Raw genomic sequence first — 24,072 nt, forward strand, 5'->3', positions numbered from 1 at the left:
GAGCCTCTAAAACAGTATTCTACTTTTCTTTTTGAAATGAAATTATCTTAAACAAATTGGAAAAATCTTCACTTGTATTCATAAAGACATTGTTTGTAGTTTATAAGATCAAAAAGAAATTTTACTGTATGTGAAGTGCCAGAACAATTCATATTACTAAGGTTCCAGTACCTGCAGTTCTTACCCTATTCAACTTGTTCATCAGATTCACCTAAGAGGGAACATTTCACAGCAGTTCAAAGTTCTAACTGTGAACCATGAGGTAATCGAATTTCATGCAACTTCAGTTCTAACCAGTTCCAATTCCAAGTTTAAGAAAGGGAAGAGTAATGCCAACACATTCTATAAACGATCAACATCTGAAAAAGATCAAATCAGAACCATTTACCCAGGGCTTGCTATAGACAGGAAGCAAATAAGGTATAGAGTATCTCTTGCCAGGAGATGAAAAATATAGTGGGAAATACAACAGGCAGGTTAAATATAGGTTCCGTCATGCCTGGGGGTGTCCCATTCTCCTTGGTTACATATGGTCAAAGTAAGGGGTGGAGATAAAAAAGATGCCCAGTCTAGAACAGCAGTCCTGCCAATGTTTACTCTATCTTGGGCCATCTAATATTATGACCAGCATAAGAAGAAGGCTACAGGTGTTGCAATTCATCTTGCTGCTACTGTTACCTAAAACGAGAAATGGGAACTAAGGCAAGGGAAGAAAAAGGTCTATGTGGTTTTCATTTTTCCCCCATCTTTTTCATCATTTGATTGAAAAAGTGACTATTTGCAGACAAGTGGGTCCAAGAACATAGTGTTCATATTTGCATGTTGGAAAATACACATTGTGTTTGTTTCGTTTGTTTATCCAGTTTTTTTTTCTTTTTAACACAATGATGTATCATTAGGAAAGCTTCAGGCGTGTAAGAGCAACCTAATCTTGTAAATATTAACTTTACTGAATCACAGCTGTCCTTTAAATCAAGCCCCTAGAGACTATGAGGCAAGTGGAACTAAACTACACAAAGATCTTAAATGGTCATTTAAAATGTATCTTTGTGTAGTTTTCTATGGATCAGAATAGTCTTTTTGTAAACTTTTTAAAAAAATCACTTTTGTAAAATGAATTCAGCTATTCTGAACTGAGTGTTAAACCAAAGCAAACTGCAGCAATATGATGTAATAGAAACTTATGTATATTAATCTCCTTAATCTTTTACCATCTAAAACATTTGTCTTTCTTCATGACACAAATATATACACATCTACGTATTGAAGTAATACATGTTCAATGCAAAGAAAAATCAAAAGCTATGGTTTCACTCTGATTTAACTATTGTTATATCCAGCTTTTTTTTTTTTTTTACTCCCATGTCTAAGTTTAATCATTGACTCAACAAATACATATTTATTGCCTACTCTGTCCAAGGCACTGTTGCTTGTCACTAGGGGTATCTTTGTAAGGATGAAATGTTTTCTGTCGATTTGGGGATTTTTATTTAATGGGGGAGAGAGAAGTTAAATATACAAAAACAATTTTTTAAATTTATCCTAAGTGCTATGTGAGGAAGTCATGGAAAACATATTTGAGGACATAATATTTTAACTTCGATGAATGGGAATTGATAATCAGAAGGGGCTGGGATGGGTGAGGACAATCATAGGTAAATAGCACAGCATGGTCTTATTATATTATGGTCTGCATTAAAATCTTCCCATATCAGGATTCTGGTAAGCACAGGGTTCATTAGTCCATTGTATGACTCCATTATATGCAATTTACATAACCTATCTCATTTTTTGATATTTTAGATGCAGAATTAAGAAATGGTGCACTTCATTCTTGTGTACAGAGCCTTAACTTATGAGATGATTTCTTTAGGATAAATTTAAATTCATAGTAATTGCCTTGTTCAATCAAAAGATATACACATTTTAAAATAGTTTTAAAAAGCATATTGCCAAATTCACTCCTGAAAAGTTGTTTCCACTCACTCCCACCAAAACTGTATGGGAGAATCCATTTCTCCATACTCTCAGTAAACCTTGGTATTATTCCTTCTAATTCTTGCCAATTTGATTGGCAAAAAGTAAAAAGCATTTGACTCCCTTTATTTGCATTGAGTTTCAACATTGAAAAATATTGTGAACTAGTCAGGCAAATTAGCTGATTAGTTTTGCAGACTCTAATGTATACTAAACCAATGAAGAGATATAATGATGAAGAACGAGGTTCTGATTTCTATTTTTAATTTGCTGTTTTTGGTTTGCTGCAGAAACATAGACTTTTTATGGAGTGGAAGACATGGATACACAAGGTTGGATTTTTTTTTTTTTTTTTTTTTTGCGGTACGTGGGCCTCTCACTGTTGTGACCTCTCCCATTGCGGAGCACAGGCTCTGGACGCGCTGGCTCAGCGGCCACGGCCCACGGGCCCAGCCGCTCCGTGGCATGTGGGATCCTCCCGGACCGGGGCACAAACCCGTGTCCCCTGCATCAGCAGGCGGACTCCCAACCACTTGCGCCACCCGGGAAGCCCCCCGAGGTTGGATTTTTGATAGTGGAAAAAGATTTGGGGAAGATCTACAAATGATGAAACTTTTACTATAAATGCCATGATATATAAAAATTACAGAATATTTTTATTATTATCTAAATTCCATACCACCTGTAGATTTTAATAAAGAAAAGATTTTTAGGAATTCTGGTTAAAAATAAAGATAGTCTCTACTTATTCCAAATGTTGCTCTTACAATACCTGTGAATGATTTCTTCAAGTGATAGTGCTTTTTTGCTTTTTTCTCTCCTAAGGAAAAACTGGTCTACTTCCTGGATTGTTCTTTCTAGTCGAAAAATTGAATTTTACAAAGAATCCAAGCATCAGGCTCTGTCTAATATGGTGGGTAGTTCTCTGTTTCTACTATTATCATGTTTACAGAAATATCATTGAATTAAAAGTTTGGTTTCAATAGAAATCACACTAAAGCCTCCAAGCTATCAACATCTGAAAGCAGATGGAGGAAAATGACTCAATAAACTTCTAATCAGATGAAGGGAAAATAGAACTTAGTGTTTGTTTTATTAAGTGGTGCATTTGGAGAATAATCACAAAATGAGATGAATGGCAAGCAGATCTCTAGTAATGGGAAGGTAACACTTTAAATTAAGGTGCCATTTATAAATGCTTTATTCTTATTTATGAAATGATCACTAAATGCAGCTACTTGCTCAAATAATGTAGTATAAAGTATGTTATAAAATGCATTAGTAATAAATACTTAACGGATGAGACTATGGAAAGCTGTTTTAAAGAATATTATAAGGCATAAATCGTATTAAACCATGTATGTGCATCTTTAATACATGAATTTAAGTTGTTATCTAGCATGCTATAAAGTGCTTCACACATTAATAAATAATAATAAACTGTTTATAAATGGCACCTTAATATAGGGTGTTACCAATGAGGAAACACTCTAAGTTAACAAAGTGATTTTTTATCTTAGTCTAACTGTGACATTCACTACATCCAGCTAACCTTTCTGAACAGTTCTATGACTCCATCTAATGGAACTAATACAATTTCTGTATCCAGTAGTTATTACAAAGTGAAATTTGTAGGGCTTATTGATTTGTACCTGGAGGAGGGCCTCATATATGCCCACAGAGATGTGACAGTGATAGTAGGGGCAATTCTGAGCTAGTTACTGGGGCCATTCAAGCTCAAAACCTTGCTGCCCGAACACCAGAGCTGCCACACGATGTTGGAGACAGTGGGCAAGCAGCATATCTGACAGCCTCCTGAGTAGGAAGGACTCCGGGCAGGAACCAACCTGCCATACCCCAGCGGCCTGATGAGCAGCAGGGAAAAGGTGTCTCCTGTCAGGAATTAACCACAATGAACTAATTTGTATTTGGCATGTAATAAAACGATGGAAGGTTCTTTGCTTTCCAGCCACTAGTCATGTTTGCTATGTAATCCTCTTTAAATAGAAAATCATTTGCTAAGAGATTTTTTTTTTTTTAAGGAGATTTTAGTAAGAACAAAAGGTAGCATTTGGCTTGCTCCTGATAATTGCAATAGCCTTTATCCCCAAGTAGCTTGCTGATTTTGGAGTCTCAGTGCAGTCCAATCTGTAAACTAATTATGAATAAATTAAAAATATATCTCAGTCCTTTGTATTTTTAATTTAAACTGCCTCAGAAATTTGTTTTAGGGTTTTGTTTTGTTTTTATTTTTTGGCTACAGTAATGTTGAGATAATCTTTTTAAGAAAAATAAGGTATCCCTAAAGGCTAGGTACAAAACAACTCCCATCCACCCACGGGTTCTTTGTCTTCCCTTTGGATGAGTTCTAAAGGGGAAATCAGGAAGGGAGGAAAGTCACTTGCCTTGCTGAATTTGACTGCTGAGAAGATGAACTTCATCCTGCTGGGTGAGAAGAATTCCATTGGAGCAGAGATTATGTGAATGTGCTGGGATAATGGGAGAGATTAGATTCCAAGTTAAAGCATTTGGTTTATTTTTATTTTATTATTTTAATCTCCTCATACCAGGAGATAGTTATCAAATGCTTAATTTTGTACAGGTGGAAGAAAACTCCCCCTTACTGTAGGCAAACCTTGCAAGTCAGCTCACTAATTGCATGCCTCTAGTTCAAGCTTCAGAACTGTTGTAAATTGACAATAGATTTTACTTTTAGAGGAAATTTGTTAACCCCCCCCCCCTTTTTTTTAGCAGTCCCTATTTATTACTTCTAGTCCCATTTTCAGTGCTCTTATGGTTTCTCCCAGACACTCATTGTCTTCAAAGCAAATCCTGGGCAGGAACTAACTGTGTTTTGTGGTAATAGGGGAAAGAATTACAGATTCCTGTTTGTACTGCGTGAATTGTCTTGCTAGTCAAGTTCTTGGATACATTTCTAACCGAATATTAAAGGCCTGGTGGGATAGCCCACATTTACCAATTCCAGTCTCAGAGAAATGATATGATGATTACCAGGCCTTGATTAAAGATACTGTGGTTTTATTTTGAAAGAGATTTATGCTCAGGTTTCTGAATTTCTCTTGTGCCCCCTTACACATGTCCTGGTATTACTGTTCATTGTACTTCTGGGAAAGTCTGTCCTTTTCTCCAAGGGGGTCTGTAGAAGCTGCCTAAGTGAGTGCAAAATGTAGTTTAAAAGAGTAAATGGCATTTTAATCTGTACAGGAATGATCTTTGAATGTTAATGCAGTGGTGAGACAAAGCAGCAAAGTAGCTAGGAGAAGGGCTTTGAAGTTCAACCATAGGGAGCTTTATTCTAGTGTTGCCACTTAGGAGCTGACAAACTTATTCAACTCCTTTGAGCTTCAGAATCCTCATCTGTAAAGTGGAGATAGTAATATTTGCCAAGAGAATTAGTAAGGAATAAAATTAGTTAATAAAATAAATAAAAATATGCATAGTAGCCATAAACTAATTATTATATTCTAATATACTCCATTAAAATATAAATATACTATATTCTATAGTACATAATATAGGGTATAATATAATTATAGCTTACCATCATACTATCTTAGTTTTGCACTTGAATTGATTCACACGTGCGTAGAAGAAAAGGTATATTAATTCAAGAAATACCAGCGTGTACTGTCTCCAAAAAAAGAAATATGTATCCATAGGCAGCATAAAATATTGTGTCTGAGCACTGAATAATTCTGAAAATGAAGCCATTTCTCCATTTGGGGTTCTAGATGTAATATCCTGCTTGTCCATATATATTTTCCTGGGGCCCTCATCTTCCTCCATTGTCTCTTAACCTTACTGCTTTCACATTTAATACAGAATGTCACACAGTGTTGTGCCTGATCCCACATTCCATGTTTGGCTATATTTCTTTCTCACTGAAATTCTTTCAGTTCATAACCAAGTCACATTTTTATCAAAAGCAGCCTCCCCCTGAAAAGAAACACAGTCACTTTGCTGGTGTGTGTAAATCAGAGATTCATAGGCTCTGGGTCCTCAGTGACCTATTCAAGGAAAAGGAGGACTGACCTATTCTGTTTTTCTTTTTTAATGACATTAAAGAGTAAAGTACTGCCTACTACTACTGTCACTTTCTAACAGAAAGGACATTGTATAATACCCCAATCCTAAATCTAGGTGGGATAAAACCTCAAAATTAAAGACAGTCTTTACCAAGAGAGGAAACCGTCTCCCTCCTACGTCTACATACATTGTCTCTGTTTTGTTCACTTCACCTCAGACCAGAGAAAGTTTGGTCCGGACTGGCTGGCCCTCCTGTGAAAAGGAGCATTGGAAAACCAGTGGTGTCCTTAGTTCCAGATTTTCTGGATTATAAAGGAAAGGACAGTGTTCTTATTCTGTATTCTGATTTGTAACTCACTTTAAAATTTTGAAATATTGTCACTGGAAAATAATGCAGAAACCATTTTTAGTAAAACGTATAAAACATGTATGTATATTTTAACAGTTATCATCAAACTTCTACATAACCACCACCCAGGGCAAGATGCACACCCTGCCAGCCCTCCAGAAGCCCCACCCCTGCCTATTGTCTGTATGTCATCACAGCCTCTTCCCTTGCCACAGACTTAAATGGCATTTTAGTCATTATTTTATCACCCTTAATTATTTTCCCACCTATATCTATAGCCCTTAAAAATATAGTATACTTTGTCTGCTTTTGAATTTATAAAATGGAATCACAGCATGTGTTTCTTTTGTTTCTTGCTTCTTTCTCTAAATATCAATATGTCTTGCTTTTTCCTTCCTTTCATTTTGTTTTAATCATTTCATATTTTTCTTTACTGTTTTAGGAGTGATACACTTGGTGTTCTGTTACTGACTTGCCTAGAATTATAACTTATTGAAGACTAAAGCTATTCAAATATTACTTTAGAATAGTTTTAATTCACTTATCACCTTCCCAATGTATATGCTATTTCTGTCAGTATTTTAATTCTTTCTTTTCTTTTTTAACACCACTAGACATTATTTATTCTCTTTTATAGAATCAATATTGATTTTTATTTGCCCAATATTTGCCATGTTCCTTGTTATTTATATATTCCTGTATCTTAGACCTTCCTTCTAGGATTATTTTTTCTTCTGTTTCAAGTACATTCTGAGAAATTCCTGTAGTAAGGGTCTTGTCGTGACAATCTGTCTCAGCATCTGCTTGTTTCAAATGTCCCTATTTCTCCATCATTTTGGAAATATATATTCTCTCTGGATATAGAATTCTGAGTTGGCAGTAATACTCTTTTGGCACATCAAAGATATCATTCCACTGTTTTCTGTCATCCATTATTGTTATCAAGAAGTTACCTGTTAATCTAACCACTGTTCTTTGGTCCCTCATAATATTTTCTCATTACCTTTGTGTTTCCACTGTTTCACTGTGATGCATCCAGGTGTCAATATCTTTTTATTTTCCCTGCCTGGATTGTTGGGCCTCTTGAAATTGATTATAACTGTCATTAATGTATTTTAGAAATTTCCAAGCTATTATCTTCTCAAATGTAGCTTCTTTTACATTTTCTCTCTTATTTTATTCTAAGTCCCTAGTTAAACCTATGTTAAGTTTTCTCACTCTATCCTCCACATGTTTTATATTCTTCTTTCTTTCTGAACTGCATTCCAAATAACTTACCTTGATTCATCTTCTAATTCTTTAACTCAGTCTCCCTTTGTGATAAACATTATTTTTATTTCAATTATTATAATTTTTATTTCTAGAAGTTTTTTTCTTTTTTAAATTTACTATGTCATTTGTTACAGGTTTTTTTTCTGAATGTTAAAGACTCTCTTTTATTTTGTGAAAATTAGAAAGCGTAGTTTTTTTATATTCTGTGTCTTGTGATTCTAGCATCTGAAGTCTACATCAGTCTGCTTCTACTGGTTCTCACTCATGTTGCTTTGTTTCCTTGTGTGTCTGCTTATCTTTGACTGTGTGCTAATCATTGTTATTGAAATATCATGGGAGGTTCTCTGAGGCCTGGAATAAATGTGTCCTACTCCAGAGTGTTTTGTATTTTTCTAAATTGTCTGGGGGCACTTCCAGTGATTGATTAGATCAATCTAAGTTAACAGTTTAAAATTTTTGAGTTATGTGTACATAAAAGGAGGGCTACAGCTGTGCTACACTTTATCAGGGACAGAATTATTGTTCACTCCTTCTTCTCTTAACATTGTTCATCTACAAAGGCAGTCTTCTTTATAATCCCTTGGGATTGGAGAAAGGGAACAAGTTTAATATTGGTTCTCCTTTATCCTTTTATAATGCCCTCAGGAAAGGTGCAGTTATTTTGATTTGATATTCTACTTTTCTCTGTGGGTTCAGATTCTCACCTCCAAAAAATATTTACCCTGGATGTTCCCACTATCTTTTCAGCCTTTCAATTCTTTTAAGGTTAATTTTAAAAAGAAATATTTTATCCAGCATTTTTCATTGTTTGCAGTGGGAGAGTTGATCCAAATAGCATAATTTCTCATTACAATCTACCTCACTTTCATTTAAATATGCATTTGGTTAATCAAGTTAGTGCTATTTATATAAGCCTTGGTGGGAAAAGACTTCATAAGAATATGTATTGAAATCCTACAATGAACAGCTTGCTCGTTAGGGCTACATATAAGGCATAGAGATATAATCAAGATATAGTCTTTGCTTTATAGCATCTCTGCCAAAAAATAGGATGAGATGAAATAAGAAACATAGGGGAGTGTTTTCTTTGTTTTTTTTTTTTTTTAACATTTAAAGGAGGGACAGCTCACATCTGTGAAAGATTTGAATTAGGCCTTGAAGGATGGTTATAATTTCAATATGTGGAGATTTGTGGGCAGGGAAAATTCCAGTGGAGTAAAAAAATATGAACAATGGCATGAAACTGAAAATGGGCAAGGTCTGTGTGCTAAAAAGAGAAATAAATTTTTTACTTCGGTTGGAAAATAGGATAAAAGAAAAGGATTGAGAAGAATGCCATGGAGTGAGATTTGCTACCAGGGGCAACTCTTTAATAAGGTGTGTCAGTATTCTCCAGACATCTTCACCCTAGAATAATCTCTCATGGCTCTTCTTTTAGCAACTACATACTGAACAGCAGTATGACCCAGGTGTTGCTTGTCTTAAAATGACCAGTACTATCACAGGGAAAAGGCAAGAAAGGAGATGTTTCTTCTAACTTCAACTCATTTAGTCCAAGAGCAAAAACGTTTGCCTCAAAAGCAGCTACAGTATTATTTGATTCATCTAATGGCAGAGAAGTCCTAAAGAAACAAGAGTTGTCAGTTTGATTTATCCTCTGAGGCCTTGAATCATACCCCTTGCATTTTTCAGGTACACTTACCTATTTCAGTACCAGCATAGTATTTCAATTGGTTCCAGCAGTTCACTTGCAACTTTCCTCCTGTGTATGGGCTGTACTTTTTGATTTTAGAGCATCTGCTTGATAATGAGTAGACCCTGGACTATAGCTATGGGATGTGGCAAATATGCACTCCTGGTTAAAAAAAAACAAAATTGATGGATTGCCTCATGGGGAAGAAGCTGTGTAATTTAGAGAACCCATTCATTTATTTATTTTATGAACTATTAACAACTTCTAACACGTGTCACACAATGTGTTGTTAAACCCTGGAGATATCCAGATGAATAATATATGATCCCTGCTGTCAAGGTGCTTATAGTCCGGTAGGGGAAACAGAATCATATGTAGGTTTATTATAATAGAACATGACTAACATGATAAAGATATATAAGAAAACACGCTGGGGAACCATAGGTCTAGCTACAGGTAGCTCTTTCCCAAGGAAATTGTTGTTGCAAGTAATGGTCAGCTTATGTATTTCTCCATTAGTTCATTCTGGAAATATCACTTAGGGTCCTTGATATTAAGCCACTATGCTAGGTATTAGGAAAGACACAAAAATGAAACAAACTCAGATCTGTCACTTGAGGGTCTAGAAACAAATAGAAAGCATGCCCATAAATCAAGTAATTGTAGTGAAGAAGTAGACATTGATAGTTACTCCAAGATGGCATGAACAGAGACATGGCTTAGTTTCATGGTGACTAAGAGGAGAGAGATATGGCTCCCACCTGCAAAGGATTCTGAATATATCCGTTAGAGGAACTGACATTTGAGGAAGTTTTTGAAGGCTGACTAGGATTTCATTGCAGAAATGGGGGGAAAAGACACTTTACATGGAAAGAAGGGAGTAAGTAATGATAAAATGTGGGAAATTAATTCCTTAATTTATTTGTTTATTTTCCAGATATTATCAATCGCTTGCCTTGCTCCACATACTGTGCTAGTCATTGCTCTTAAAAATGTTTCTTGGTGGTTCCCTGAGTCCTAGGGTGTATATGCCCCAGTCCAGACTATTTTGTGTTTCTTCTGTAAGTTGTCTGGACGCACTGCCAGTGAGGGATTGCCTCAAAAAAAGTTGAGGAACAGTGTTGTAGGACAGCAAGCACTCTAACTTGGTTAGAAAGTCAGTGTGGAATCAGCTCATGAAAGACCTTGAACAGGATTGTGGGAGGAGATGATTTCTTTCTGTAGGCACTGTGGAGCCCTTTATAGTTTATACTACATATGCTCAAATTAAGAGAGATTCAGAGTTTTCAGAGACAGTTTGGGGAGTTAAGATATATTTTTCCTACAGTTAAAAAAATGAAGATAGGACTTGTTAAATTATCTGAAAAACCTCTTCTAAAAATATATGGAAATAGATGAGAGTAATAACGCCTGTGCTCTTATTGACAAAGATAACAGCAAAACGGCTAAGTCTGTCATCATTATGACCCCATGCATTTAGTAAATTACAGGGCATCTTCTTCCTCAGAATATATATTAATATTCTCCTATGACCGGATCTTTTAGCAGCATGGTCATTGCTAAAGAAGTCCTAGTGCAAAGAAAGCAAGCAGGGTAATTCATCTAGGAAGAACTAAAAAATATGCTGTGCCCAAAACATGGGTGTATCAGCACATTAGTGAGCACCAGTAGCAACCTGGAGGTGTTTTCATGTGATTCCAGAATATATGTTCAGTGTGGTACCCTACTGAGATAAATGCATCATGCAAAGTCTGTTTCTGATTAGGAAATTTCTTGTCTCCACATCCACCAAAAATCAGACCAAGTGGACCTTACTTCCTTTTATATTTATCTCGTGGTACTCAGAAAACTTAGTGTCACTTTTGACATAAATTCAGAAGCATTATAAACATTTTAGGGACTATTTCTCCCCTCAAACTATATAGTTCTAAAGCCAGTATGTTTGATATGGAGCCTACATGTTGATTGTGTATGTAACTGAGATTTTTTGGGCTACTTTTATGTTTTTTAATTTACATTGTACTAATACTTCTAATCAGAGGCAAACACTGGCAAATTACTTCTAATGACAGAAAACTCTTCCAAGGCATTTAATAAACTATTAACTTTTTTAGACCACTCATTCAGCCATAACCTTGAAAGCAAAAAAAGAGTAATATAAAAGACTTCATTAAAATAATTTGTTTACTTTTTCTTAATATTGTTTACTTCCAGTGCAAATAATAAGCACAAGCATTAATTAAATAATGCAGTATATTTAATGTTCATTCACTGTAGCATGACTTTAATAATAAAATGGACTTATTTATGGGAGTAAAATGATGTGATTTAGCAAAAAAAAGATGAAAATAGTTTCAATCAGAAAGCTATTCATGAATTATTGAGTAATCTGTATAAAATGAATATGGAATGATTTTATCTTTGTAAAGTGAGTGTTCAAAAAGATCATAAAAATGGAGGTGCAAACAATAGATCTACCAACCTTAGCCTAACGAAGACATTTTAAATTCTCACAATAATAGTGCTCTGGTGAAGTCAGCATGGTTAATATTGGGGCAGGTTATTAGTACAGCCATAGATTGCACTATCATACGGTCTCAACATAATTTAAAAATTAAAAGAAAAAGAAAAAACAGTCCAAAATCTGGAGGATGACAGGTTGAGATCAAAGAAAGAAAGGAAAAAATGAAAAATGAATTCTAGTGTTTTATTAACACAAACTTTATAAGGAAAAAAATGAAATCAAGTGATTGATATTAATATAAATGAAGCCATGTTCTCTGGTTATAATTTTCTCAAGATTCGGCCATTAACCACAATAAATTCTGTATCATACATAATTTTTAATAACCACAAAAATATGAAATTGATAGGATGCTTTATAAATGGGTAATAGCTTACTGTCCAATAAACCTCACCTTAGGCTCTTTCAGAAAACTATTTTAATTATGAAGCTTGACTCTCTGTGGTTTATCATTTTGGTCCATGTAATACATCTGATTTAGAGCTTACATTTCTCTAAGCTAAAACGGACTTTTACTCCACAGTGCATTTTTAAATTTACTGAATATATGTATTTATTCTTCCTTTAAAAGTCACTACTAAATTGAAATGCTCTGGGAAGCAGTATACCATATTAGGTAGTAATAGGGGCTTCTAAGTCACACAACCTGGGTTAGGAATCCCAGGTTCACATTTTATTTGTTGCTACAATTCTTTGATGTCTCAGTTGCAGTATGGGGTTAATAAGAGTACCTACCACATAGAGCTATCGTGAGTTGTGTGAGAAAATTGATGTAGCAAGCCTGACACACAGCAAAGATAAAAATATTAGTTATATTTATTATTGGTATTATTGGTATTATTATTAAATGAAGCAATTGAGTATAGTGGTTAAGAGAACAGACTTTGGAAGCAGAATTGGATTCAAATGCACAAACTCACTTAATGACAGTATACTTCAAAATCCTTGTCTTAGTTTTCTTAACAATAATATCAAGATTTTTCAGGTAAAGAAACACTACCTGCTGTCCAAGTACAATTCAAAATGCCTTCAGAACCTCATTTCTTACTCACACCATAGACCAAAACAGATACTCCTGGTCAGCTTTCTGCTACATTGTGCTTCTCCCATCTTTTGGTTCTGTCATCCCCTAGTGGCAGATGAAGGAAACGTTAAGAGAGCATAGGAAAATCTGCATGCTCTTTAAAAGCTGTGAGCCCAGAGGTGTCTCACATTGTTCTTGTTCACATTCCAGTGATGAGAATGGGTAATGTGGCCACAGGTTGGTGTAAAGGGGGATAGAAAAAAATGGAGCCTTTGGCTGGTGAGCTGTTGGGTTGGCCAAAAAGTTCTTTTGGGTTTTCCTGTAACATCTTATGGAAAAACCAGAATGAACTTTTTGGCCAACCCAATACTTTCCAGTGACAACTCTAGACTCCTGAAGAGAGAGCCCTGCACACATTTTGGTGGAGAGCTATGCCTCCCTGACACAGGAGAGTAACAACAATTGTCTCAGTCCTGATTCCCTAGAAAACAAAGCCCAAATTAAGCATCCATGCTTTATTTGGGAGGCATGAGCCCAGGACACAGAGAGTGAAGTAAAAAGGAAGTGAGGCAGGAGATGATACGAAATAGAAGAGAGGATGTGTTATCATGCTGGCTACTACTCTACAGTGAGCCTCAGAGACACACAGAACCACTGGGCAGGTGCACCACTTGACTTGCAAAAAAGCTGCAAATAAACTGGAGAAAGCATGAAGCAGTCTGTAGGAGGAAGGGATGGAGGTAGGAGAAGGAATATATCGACCTATTTCTTCGCATTTCTTGCTTCCTTTTGGTTAAAATTTATCACCCGGAGTATTTTCTCCCTGTATTATGTGGATCCTGGGCACACCTTTGGATGGCTATGCAGAAGTTCAGATCCTACACCCTGTAAAATAGTATTTTATCCAAATCTGGATGTGGTAGGGATCTAAAAGCCAGTCTGCACCTTGGCAACCAGGAGAGCCTTGCATTCCAAGAAGGTGTCTGGTCGTCCACAGGAAGTGGGACCAGATGGGCCCAAGCATCACTGGTCATCTACAGGGACAACTGAGGCAGACTAAAAGAATGAGGGTCTAAGGAGGGAATCTGAGGACGTGTCTGAGGCATCAAAAATGTGCCCAAATTGCTCACATTGCAGAATTAAATAGTTTTTATATAGTGTAAATTTAAGGCAATATAAGCATGCAACAAACATAGATTAAATAGAAGCTATTATATTTATTCTAGCAAGTTTGATTCAGGAATAAATGCAATAAATTCTTAAAAAGGGGAGAATACTTTCTCCTCAACAAACAAACAAACAAACACATAACATTCTAGTGCCCCAAATCACTAACAAGGCTTTGCTTTTCTGAAAATCTGGTTTGATTTGGTCTTGTAATATACTGAGAAATTTCAGTGGAGAAACAATTTCAGTTATTATTAACACCATTTATATTCATATACATAAAACACACATCTTACAATCAAAGTATCCTCTTCTGTGTTGACAGCGGCCATACTTTAGACATTAATAAGATCAGGTATCCATTCAGCACTCTTTCCTAAATCATTTTGCCCAAATGAGAATTTATAAGTGAGTTTTATCCTCCTCCATGACTGATTTTCCAGAATCAAAACCAGTTATGTGATAAAACTTAATTCTTCTAAACAGATTTTGTGTTTCATGTTTCAGACTGATAAGGACAATCTGAGTCTATATTCTGGAATAGCAATTAATCCAAAATAAAAAATGGTAGCTAATAAACTGTTTCATAAAATCTGAGCCTTGACTTTTTTTCAACAACATCTAGTAATAAGGGTATGAGAATGAGTGGCCCAGTGATTTGTTGCCCACACACATGGCCAGTCTTCATCATGGAAAATGCCATCAAGCAAAAGAGCATCTGGCCTTTGATATTTTCTTAATATACATTAAAAGCCCCCAAATATCCCATAAAGAAAAATGGGAAACTTAATCCCAAAGGTTTAATCTAAGTCAGAGAAAAATATATTATGGAGAGACTACCCTGTCAGCTATTATTGAGAAATGGTAAAGATGGACTAAGAGAATAATAAAAATCAGAAGTGGACAAGACCTAAGATCAATTTTTAATGACTTCACATTTCTCCACCAAAGAGGCTTTTATGTTTTATTGTCCAGAAGCAGTAACTTTTAAATAATTCTATTTAAATATTTTAAAATCAGTCATTTATATTTTAAGTTTACCCAGAATAGATATATGTCTACTCTTAGGCTTAAGTTTATATTTAGTCAATTTTTAAAAGTACATTTTTATAATGATGTACAATGTGATACATTGGCATCATGTAGTTCAGCAGACTTTTTCATGTGTTTTATAGCTGTAGAATCAGAAATACGTTTTCTATTAAAGGATTCTTTAATTTCAGATGGAATAAAATCTTGACTCTCTTCCAAATAAATTCTACAACTTTTCTCAACTACTTATTCCAATATTTAACAACACTTAAACACTGACAATTTTCCCTTCTACTAAAGCCTAGTCCCTAAAGTTGTCCTTCAAGCCTAGGTCTTTCTGCTTTAACTTTGTAAAAATAAACAATTGATTAGGATCATTTATATATAGTCCTTCATTTACTTATCTTAGTTTTCTTGAGGCTAATATTTTTATTTGCTTGACTTTTACCAAAAGCACTTTAGCTTTTTCTGACATACTTTTAAATTCACCCCAAATCTCTATTATTTGCTTCAATTTTGCCATAAGATCAGTTCCTATTAAAGGTCAATATAAATGGGAATGTAGTGATTTTTATGTCCTAAATATTTCTCATTTTTTAAACTATAATTCTGAGCTGTATTTTTTAATTTTATTTATTAATTCATTGGAATGAATCTGGAAATTTTCTATTGCAATTTTCCATCCAGTTCATAAATCCATTCAAAGGTTAACAAACTTCTGTTGAGCGCTTACTTTGGGCTACTTTGCTAAATTTGGGGAAAATAAAGACCGATAAGACAAACCCAGCTTGTTCTCTGATTGTATAGCTGGGGGAAAGAGACATATCAAAAAGTAGTTGCAATGTGTGAATAACAAAACAAATTGTAAAAAAAAAAAAAAAGTTTTTCAGAGTAGGGGAAATGGTAAGAAGAGTAACTGTGCCTGCAGAGGTGAAGGAGGAGAACCTCGTGGAAATTATTTTGGAGTTACATCATGAAAATGAGCAGGATTGGGGCAGATGGCAGGCAAGGAGAGTGGATGAAGAGAGAAATAACTGTGTTTCAGATGAAAAGGGTACATGCATACTCAGATCCCCAAAATATAGAGTTGTGAAAGCATGTAGCATTTTGGAAGCTGCCTTGAATTCAGCATTGCTGGCGTGTAGGAAAAAAGAGGGATGAATGGAACTGAGAAGGTGGTTGGGGGATGATGAAAAGAAGCCTGTATACTAAGGGGTTTGTACATTATCTTGTAGATAACAAGTTTTCTAGGAGGAATATTGTGAGATTTGTATTTTAGGAAAAAAAATTCAAAATGTGGAGAATGAATTGAAATGGTTTTTACTGAGTTCAGAGGAAACGGGAAGGAGAGAAATTCAGATGAGAGAAAATAAGAACTTAAAAGAGATTGTGATCTCATTCTGGAATTTGGGCTTTGTACCTTTTGGTGGTGGCTATTGATGGAAAGAGGGGAACTAAGAAAGTGAAGAGAGTGAAGGAGATAAAGAAATGATTAGCCAAGACAAGCAATGGAAAAAAGGGGACAAGTCTGAGAAGAAGACAGTGATTTCAAGGAGATGTCTGTGCTACATCCTAATGATAGTTAGAAAATAGAGTTTTGGCACATAAGAGGGAGCTGGGGGCCAGAGGAATCATGGGGAGTTAACATAAATAAGTGATGGATCAGGTGACAGGCAAAATCAAAACTCACAGGAAGCATGTAAACTATGAGAAATAACGAAAGCCTAGAACCATAAACCAGGGATTACTAACATTTAAGAAGTTGGATGAGGAAGAGAAGTCAGTGAGGAAAAAAAAAACCAAAACAACAGAGAAGGAAAAGTATAAAAGGTGAAAGAAGAATTTGGAGAGAAAATGTCTCCTTAGCTGAAGGACAGAGGGGTTTAAGAAGGGCCAGCAGAATCTCATAGTACTACAGAGTTCAACCAGAATGTTGATGGGAGAGAAAGCATCAGACTGTTTCTGTTGACCTTAATGGTTAAGATGAATTAGATTAGCCAAGGAAGGGGATAAAAGACTGCAGTGGGTTGAGAAGAGAATAGAACAGGAGCAGAGAATGTGACTGCAGGAAACTCTGAAGAATCCTGGTAATCATGAAAGGAAATAGGTGAGAATGAGAAAACGTGAAGTTGTGGCATTGGTGCTTGCTTTCTTCTATTTTTTATTTTTTTATAGTCACTTGAGTGTGATTATACTCTAAAGGATATAATCTACTTGAGGGAAAATAAGGAATGAGATTGGATAGAATTAGGAACTATAGAGGAAAAACCTTGAGCTGAAGAAGGAGCATCTCTTACTCAGGCAAAACAAGACGTGCCTTGTGAGTTCATGCAGTATATGGCACTGATAGGCCAGGTAATTTTGATGTTCGTAGATGGCACTGTTATGCCCAGACATGGGAGTTCATTGGACAGGTGGACCAGAGTCACAGACACAGGTCCAGAATTTTGGGAAACAGATGCAAAAGTGGGAAATGATGACACTTACAAGGAAGAAATAGAAAGTGTTAATTCTTATTTTGGGACCTGAAAAAGGCATTATGTGACCTAGCAGGAGGAAAGGATAAGTATGGAGGGGAGACAGTATATTGTGTTGTGATAAGGACTTGGGACTTGGAGTCAGATAAAAATGAATTTGTATCTCAGCTGAGGTCCTTATTAAGTTCATGAGCTTATGTAAGGCACTTAACCACTCCCTGCTTGAGTTTTCTTCACATGTCAGTTAAAGGCAATGTTATTAACTTCACAAGTTTGTTGTAAGGAATAAATGAGAAGTTGATATAAAGCTTTCAGAGGGCAAGACATATAGAAATTTATTAAAGTTTCTGTTTGTTCATTTGCATTACACAAACTAACTATGAAAGAGGGAAGAATGGCTAATGTTCTAGCACCAGGCCTCTATGATCTCTCTGAATTATGAGTAAGCCATTTGGTGGGCTTGAAAAAGGTAAAGCTCTGGGAGAGAGGTACCATGAGGAAGAGTAGAAACTGACTAGGAGCACATAAAAAGTTTGCAAAGTATTCATGACATTGGTCTTGGTAATGATTTCATGGATACGTTGTGTCCTTATCACCGTAATAACAGTGATGCTAAGTAGAGTCAAAAGCCCAGCTGAAGTAGGTGGCCATTATTTGTAATGTTACTACATTGAGTAGTCAAGTTATTTCTCTAGAATTGAGAGATATGAGGAAGACTGTAGAAGAAGAAAAAGTGGATGAGAGAGTGGAGTGGATCATCGAATGAGGGAGGGAGAGAGAGAAAGAGAGAGAGAGAGAGAGAGAGGGAGGCTGAATTGACTGTGGAATCAGAGGCACAGGTCTAGACATGAAAGGAAGTGAAATCAAGGGCTTGAGAGGCTGGGACAACACACAAAGTCTGCAGATTTCAATAACCTTGAAAATCAAACATAACAAGGTGGGAGTAAGGCAAATTCAGAAAATGGGATTTGTTAGGCGGAAAGCACAATGAAGATTGCTAATGTGGAGAAGAGGTAAAGCAGTGAGCTCATGAAGAATGTAAGAGACAGGTCAAGGTCACATGAATGAGCACTAGGAGGTGACTAAGTGTATTGAGCAGTGTTCGAACTGAGATAAACCCAAGCCAGGTGCCAAGGTGCCAAAGCCATTGGATTTAGCATATGATGCCGATGAGGACCGCTAGAAGCTGGCAGAGCTAGATGGTAAGCACACTGGCAAAGCTTAGATTGCTTTTTACCCATAAGTCTTCTCTAGCTCTCTCTCCCTCTAGAGAGAGAGAGTCTATAGATAATTATACAGAGTCTGAGGCTAGGATGCGATTCTTAAAGGAAGAGTCAAGATATAGGTCAACACAGTAGCTAACACACTGACACTTAGTATATATACAGTAAGTGTTTATTGCATGATTCTGTGAAATCCTATGTTTAATCCACATGAGTCCATTAAACTGTTTACATTTTGCCAAATCACAAAGTAAAGACTGCTTAACCATTAGACCAAATACAAATCTTGCTTGTTATAAAATTAGGAATTTTAAGATGCCCAAACCTTCCTTCCAAAGCACAAATGCTAGTTGCATTTTGGTATTTTCCTTCATGCACAAATTTAGCAAATATTCATTGAACAACAACTATGTACCAGGCACTGTTCCATACATTGGAAAAATAGTGGAGGAAAAGGCAAACAAGGTCCCAGCTCAGGGAGTTAAATTCCAGTGGGAGAAAAACACAGTCAGCCTATAAAACTATATATATATATATATATATATATATATATATATATATATATAATATATATATATATATATATATATATATATATTAATTTCAGTTAGGAGGAAGGCTGTGGTGAAATTAAAATAAATAGGTAGAGAGTAATCAGGAGTCCTGGAATGCCATGATTTTATATAAGACAGAGAGAAGACCTCTGACAAGGTGACATTCAGCTGAGACATGATGGAGAAGAAGGAGTCAGCCATGTGAAGATTGGGAGGTATTCCAGGTAAACAGGTGGTGTAAAGGCCCAATGGGAAGATCAAGTTCAACAGAGAAGGACAGAAACAAGATCAATATGTCTGTACTAGTCTAGTAAGAAAAGCATATCTTTTCCCAAAATGTTTCATGTTTTAGCATGAATATGATCATAGTGTATATTCAATTTTTAAGGACTACATAGTGGTTAAAAACAGACTCTGGAGGGGCACTGCTAGCATTTAAATCCTGGCACCTCCTTTTCTACCTATGTTACCTTGGGAAAGCTTACCTAACCATTCTGGCATATTCTCTTACCTGTAACATGGTAATAATTATAATACCTACTGGGCTTCCATGGTAGCGCAGTGGTTAAGAATCCACCTGCCAATGCAGGGGACATGGGTTCGAGCCCTGATCCAGGAAGATCCCACATGCAGTGGAGCAACTAAGCCTGTGCACCACAACTACTGAGCCTGCGCTCTAGAGCCTGTGAGCCACAATTACTGAGCCCACATGCCACAACTACTGAAGCCCATGCCCCTAGAGCCCGTGCTCTGCAACAAGAGAAGCTACTGCCATGAGAAGCCCACACACCGCAACAAAGAGTAGCCCCTGATCGCCACAACTAGAGAAAGCCCACATGCAGCAACAAAGACCCAACAGAGCCAAAAATAAATAAAATAAATAAATTTATTAAAAAAAATAATACCTACTTCATACAGGTATTATAAGAATTAAAAGAATTGATAGCCATAAAACACATAGAGAAGTGTTTGTTTGGCCCATAAAAAGTGCTTCTTATATAAAATCATATTCCATCTTTTTCTCCTGACTGCATTATGTGGGAGAGATAATCTTTTTTGTTATATATGTTTATTGGTTCTGAGTGTCCCATAATTCAATTAACTGTAGAAGCAGGTTTTACTTAATTTTTCTATGTCATAAATCACTCAACAATGAACATTATTATTGTGCCTTGAGATTTTCCACAGCCGTGATGACCTGGGTGGCTGATTATGGGAAAACAGTAAAAATATTTCTCTATCTGAAGCCATCCATAAGAGTCATTCTCATCTTGATTAGTTTTTCCTGAGATTACTACCAAATAACAAAGGAAAGCTATGCTATCAATTGCCATCTTGCCAGCTGAATTTATCCTGAAGGACAGTTATGCTTGGCCTGTATAATGTTTCCAAAAAAATTTTTATTGAGTTCCCAAAAATCAAAAAATCTCACAATTTACTATTTAAAAACCCCATATTTCTGGCTTCTTCTGAAAAATAATTTATTTCTTTTAAACCAATAGAATATAGTGGCTATGAGGCAACAATTGTGGACAGATTTCTTATAAAATTTTTGCCATTTTCCCATAATTTTATGCTTTAACCTAAAGTTCATACTGTTAAACACATTGTCTAAACATATTATAAGCTTTTTACACTAAAATTTTAAAGTATTCTATTGAAAATGGCTTGAGGAAACTGAATTTATCTATAGGAAAACCTAGAGTAGCTCAGAACATATGAAAATAGTTGGAGTCTTTGAAATGTGGCTTAACTTTCTTTAAAAATAGTAAAAAATCTCCCAAACAGGTAAGTTTTTGCTTAATGTTTGGAGTTCTGCAAATTTAAAGTTATGTAAGTGTGATTCACTTGAACTAAATAAAAATATGAAGAGACAAATACAGAGGATATTCCCATTAACTGATTATTATTGAATTACTGAAGTAAAAACAGATTTTCACTAACATACACATTGTATTGTGTGAAAGGAGGCACACGCCATAATCTATTTGATCTAAATTAAATTTACTAAATACAAATACACATTATACTTATGTGTATAGACTTAAAGTCTGAAAAATGAATTTCTAAAAGGCATACAGTTGGCACTTAATATTTATTAAATTTGTTTTTTCTTTTTTTCAGCTTTATTGAGATATAATTGACAATTAATATTGTGTAAGTTTAAGGCATGAAATGTGGTGATTTGATATACTGTGAAATGATTACCACACTAAGGTTAGTTAGTAACATTCATCACCTCACAGTTACCTTTTTGTGTGTGTGTATGTGTGGTTCTAACATTTAAGATCTACTCTCTTAGCAACTTTCAAGTATACAGTAAAGTGTTAACTATAGTCACCATGCTGTATATTCAATCCCCAGAACTTATTCATCTTAAAACTGAAAGTCTGTACCCTTTGACAAATATCTTCCAATTACCCCAGTGCCTGGTAACCACCCTGTTTCTATGAGTTAGACTTTAGATTCCACATAAAAGTGAAATCATGCAGAATTTGTCTCCTGTCTAACTTACATGTGTATGTGTGTGTGTGTGTAGATATATATATAGATATATATATATCTACACACACACACATAATATAAAACATTATATTATATAAAGCATTTTGTTTATCCATTCATCCATTGATGGATTGATGGACACAGGTCATTTCCATGTTTTGGCTATTGTAAATAATGCTGCAATGAACATGATGGTGAGGATATCTATTTGAAACTGGAAAAAAGATAAGAAAGTCTTTATACCATAAATATATAGCTGCTAAGTCAATAAAGCTTTATTTTTTCTGACATGCATCTCCAGTGTTGTATGCTTTTTATTCTTATTGCATTTTCGTTTGCAGAAAACTGGGCACAAACCAGAAAGTGTGGATTTGTGTGGGGCATATATTGAATGGGCCAAAGAAAAATCAAGCAGAAAGAATGTCTTTCAGGTAAGAATGCTACATAGATTCAAATTATTCCTATTCTTTCTAAATCTGAGCTCTCTTGGGTAATCAAAACAAGACTACCTTGTTATGATGTTTTCATGTGCATGAACTAGTTGTGTGGAGGTCATTGTGAAAAACCTGGCTTCTCTTCCTAGTTGAATTTTGGTTGTTTTGTTGTTTTTCCCTGGTGACTGCTTGCTATCTAAACACAAAATATATGTTGTGTGGTGATTAATTATATCCCCGAAAGTCATTGAATTTTGCAGTGTATTTGATAGCTGTTTGTGGTTCAAACCTAGAATGCTTGGCTTAAATAGATTTAATGTAGGACTTTCAGATGTAAACAAAGTAAGATTTGCTAATTATGATAAACTATTTGCATTCATTGCCATTCCTGCTTTCCAGTCATAAATTATATTTACCAGTGTAACTTGGGGGATGGAGAGAGCTGCACAGTTATAAAAATTGGATTTTTCATATTGTATAATTTAGTTTTTTGGAAAAAAATAACTGTGATTAATAATTTCAATCATGTTCCTTTGAATGGAAAGCACCAGATGAAATCCTTGAAAGAAAGGAAATGGGAAAACTTAATATTTCACATATGATGTTACTGAAATCCCTTTGGCAATTAATAACTTCAGATTATGGAAGTTGATCTTTTTCTATATTTACATGACATTTAATTTACTTTTATATCTCCAAAGTAACCAATAACTTTACAGGTATATTTTAGAATTTATATCATTTAGTAGGAACTAGATTATCATAATTATTGTATCAAATGTCTTCTGAGACCATCTTAGCCCTTGAAGAAAAGTCAATTCTGTTCTTAAATGTATCACTAAAATTAATGTATTGTGTCTTATAGAAGTATAGGTAGGTGACATTTCTTATCTGAACTCTCACTGGGAAGAAAAAACTGATTTTCAGTTTGTTTTTGCATTTTCCAAATGCTAAATGAGTTCTAGCCAAATAATTTGGACTTATGTTAATTAAAAAAACAAAAAAAACGAAATGAAAAAACACTGTTAACATATTATGGAATAACTCATTTTTCTGATTATAGTTGAATTCAATTTAGGTATTCATTTTTATATGGTAGAGGTTTTTCATTTTTGTTTTTCTTTTTAACCAAAAATGAGGAAGAAAGAAAGAAAGGGAGGAAGAAAAACAAAAAAAAGAAAGAAAGAAAACTAAACATACTTGCCAAGAACTCAAAGGACTAAAGCCCAAAGTGATTAGAAGGTGAACTTACAGAATCAAGAAGTAAAATTAAATTTTGTTTTAAAGTGAGGAATTGTAGATCAGTGATATACTCTGTCTCCCAATCTCTTGCTTTTTTTTTTATTATTCTGCTATAAATAAGAAAATTTAGGGGCTATAATCCTAGCCTCTGTGACAACTTAGATAATCAGTATGGCTAGTTCTGAACAGGACAGGGTGAGCTAAGTGGTTTAGTTTTATTATGTATTGTGAGTTTAGCATCCTAATCATCAATGTTATAAAATAAAGACATTAAAAAAACAAAACAAAACAAAAATAAAGACATTAAAATTTGACACTGACATAATTTTTGAATAGTAGAAACCCTCGGAGTTGAACTATGGAAGACTTTTTCATTTCCTTCTGTTAACCTTACAAAGAGTTAAGTTAGATCACAAATGAGGATGATAATCAAATATGTATGATGTGTAAAGGGCTGCGAATATGGAAGAAAATATTTAAGTATAATTTTACATAGCTGTGAATATAATATACATAGATGTATATTTAAACCACTACATTGATAATATGTAT

General features: G+C 35.0%; 1 protein-coding gene across 1 annotated transcript in view; it reads left to right on the plus strand.

The window, feature by feature from the left end:
- ARHGAP15 (Rho GTPase activating protein 15) overlaps window positions 1-24,072 on the plus strand; it is a 591,169-nt gene that overhangs the window by 72,160 nt on the left and 494,937 nt on the right. Inside the window, exons 4-5 of the mRNA XM_060106959.1 lie at window positions 2,803-2,890; window positions 22,186-22,275. Of these exons, the coding sequence (XP_059962942.1) occupies window positions 2,803-2,890; window positions 22,186-22,275 (178 nt within the window). The remainder of the gene's footprint in view (window positions 1-2,802; window positions 2,891-22,185; window positions 22,276-24,072) is intronic.

Source organism: Mesoplodon densirostris, chromosome 8 (genome assembly GCF_025265405.1).
Source record: "Mesoplodon densirostris isolate mMesDen1 chromosome 8, mMesDen1 primary haplotype, whole genome shotgun sequence".
NCBI classification, from domain to species: Eukaryota; Metazoa; Chordata; class Mammalia; order Artiodactyla; family Ziphiidae; genus Mesoplodon; species Mesoplodon densirostris.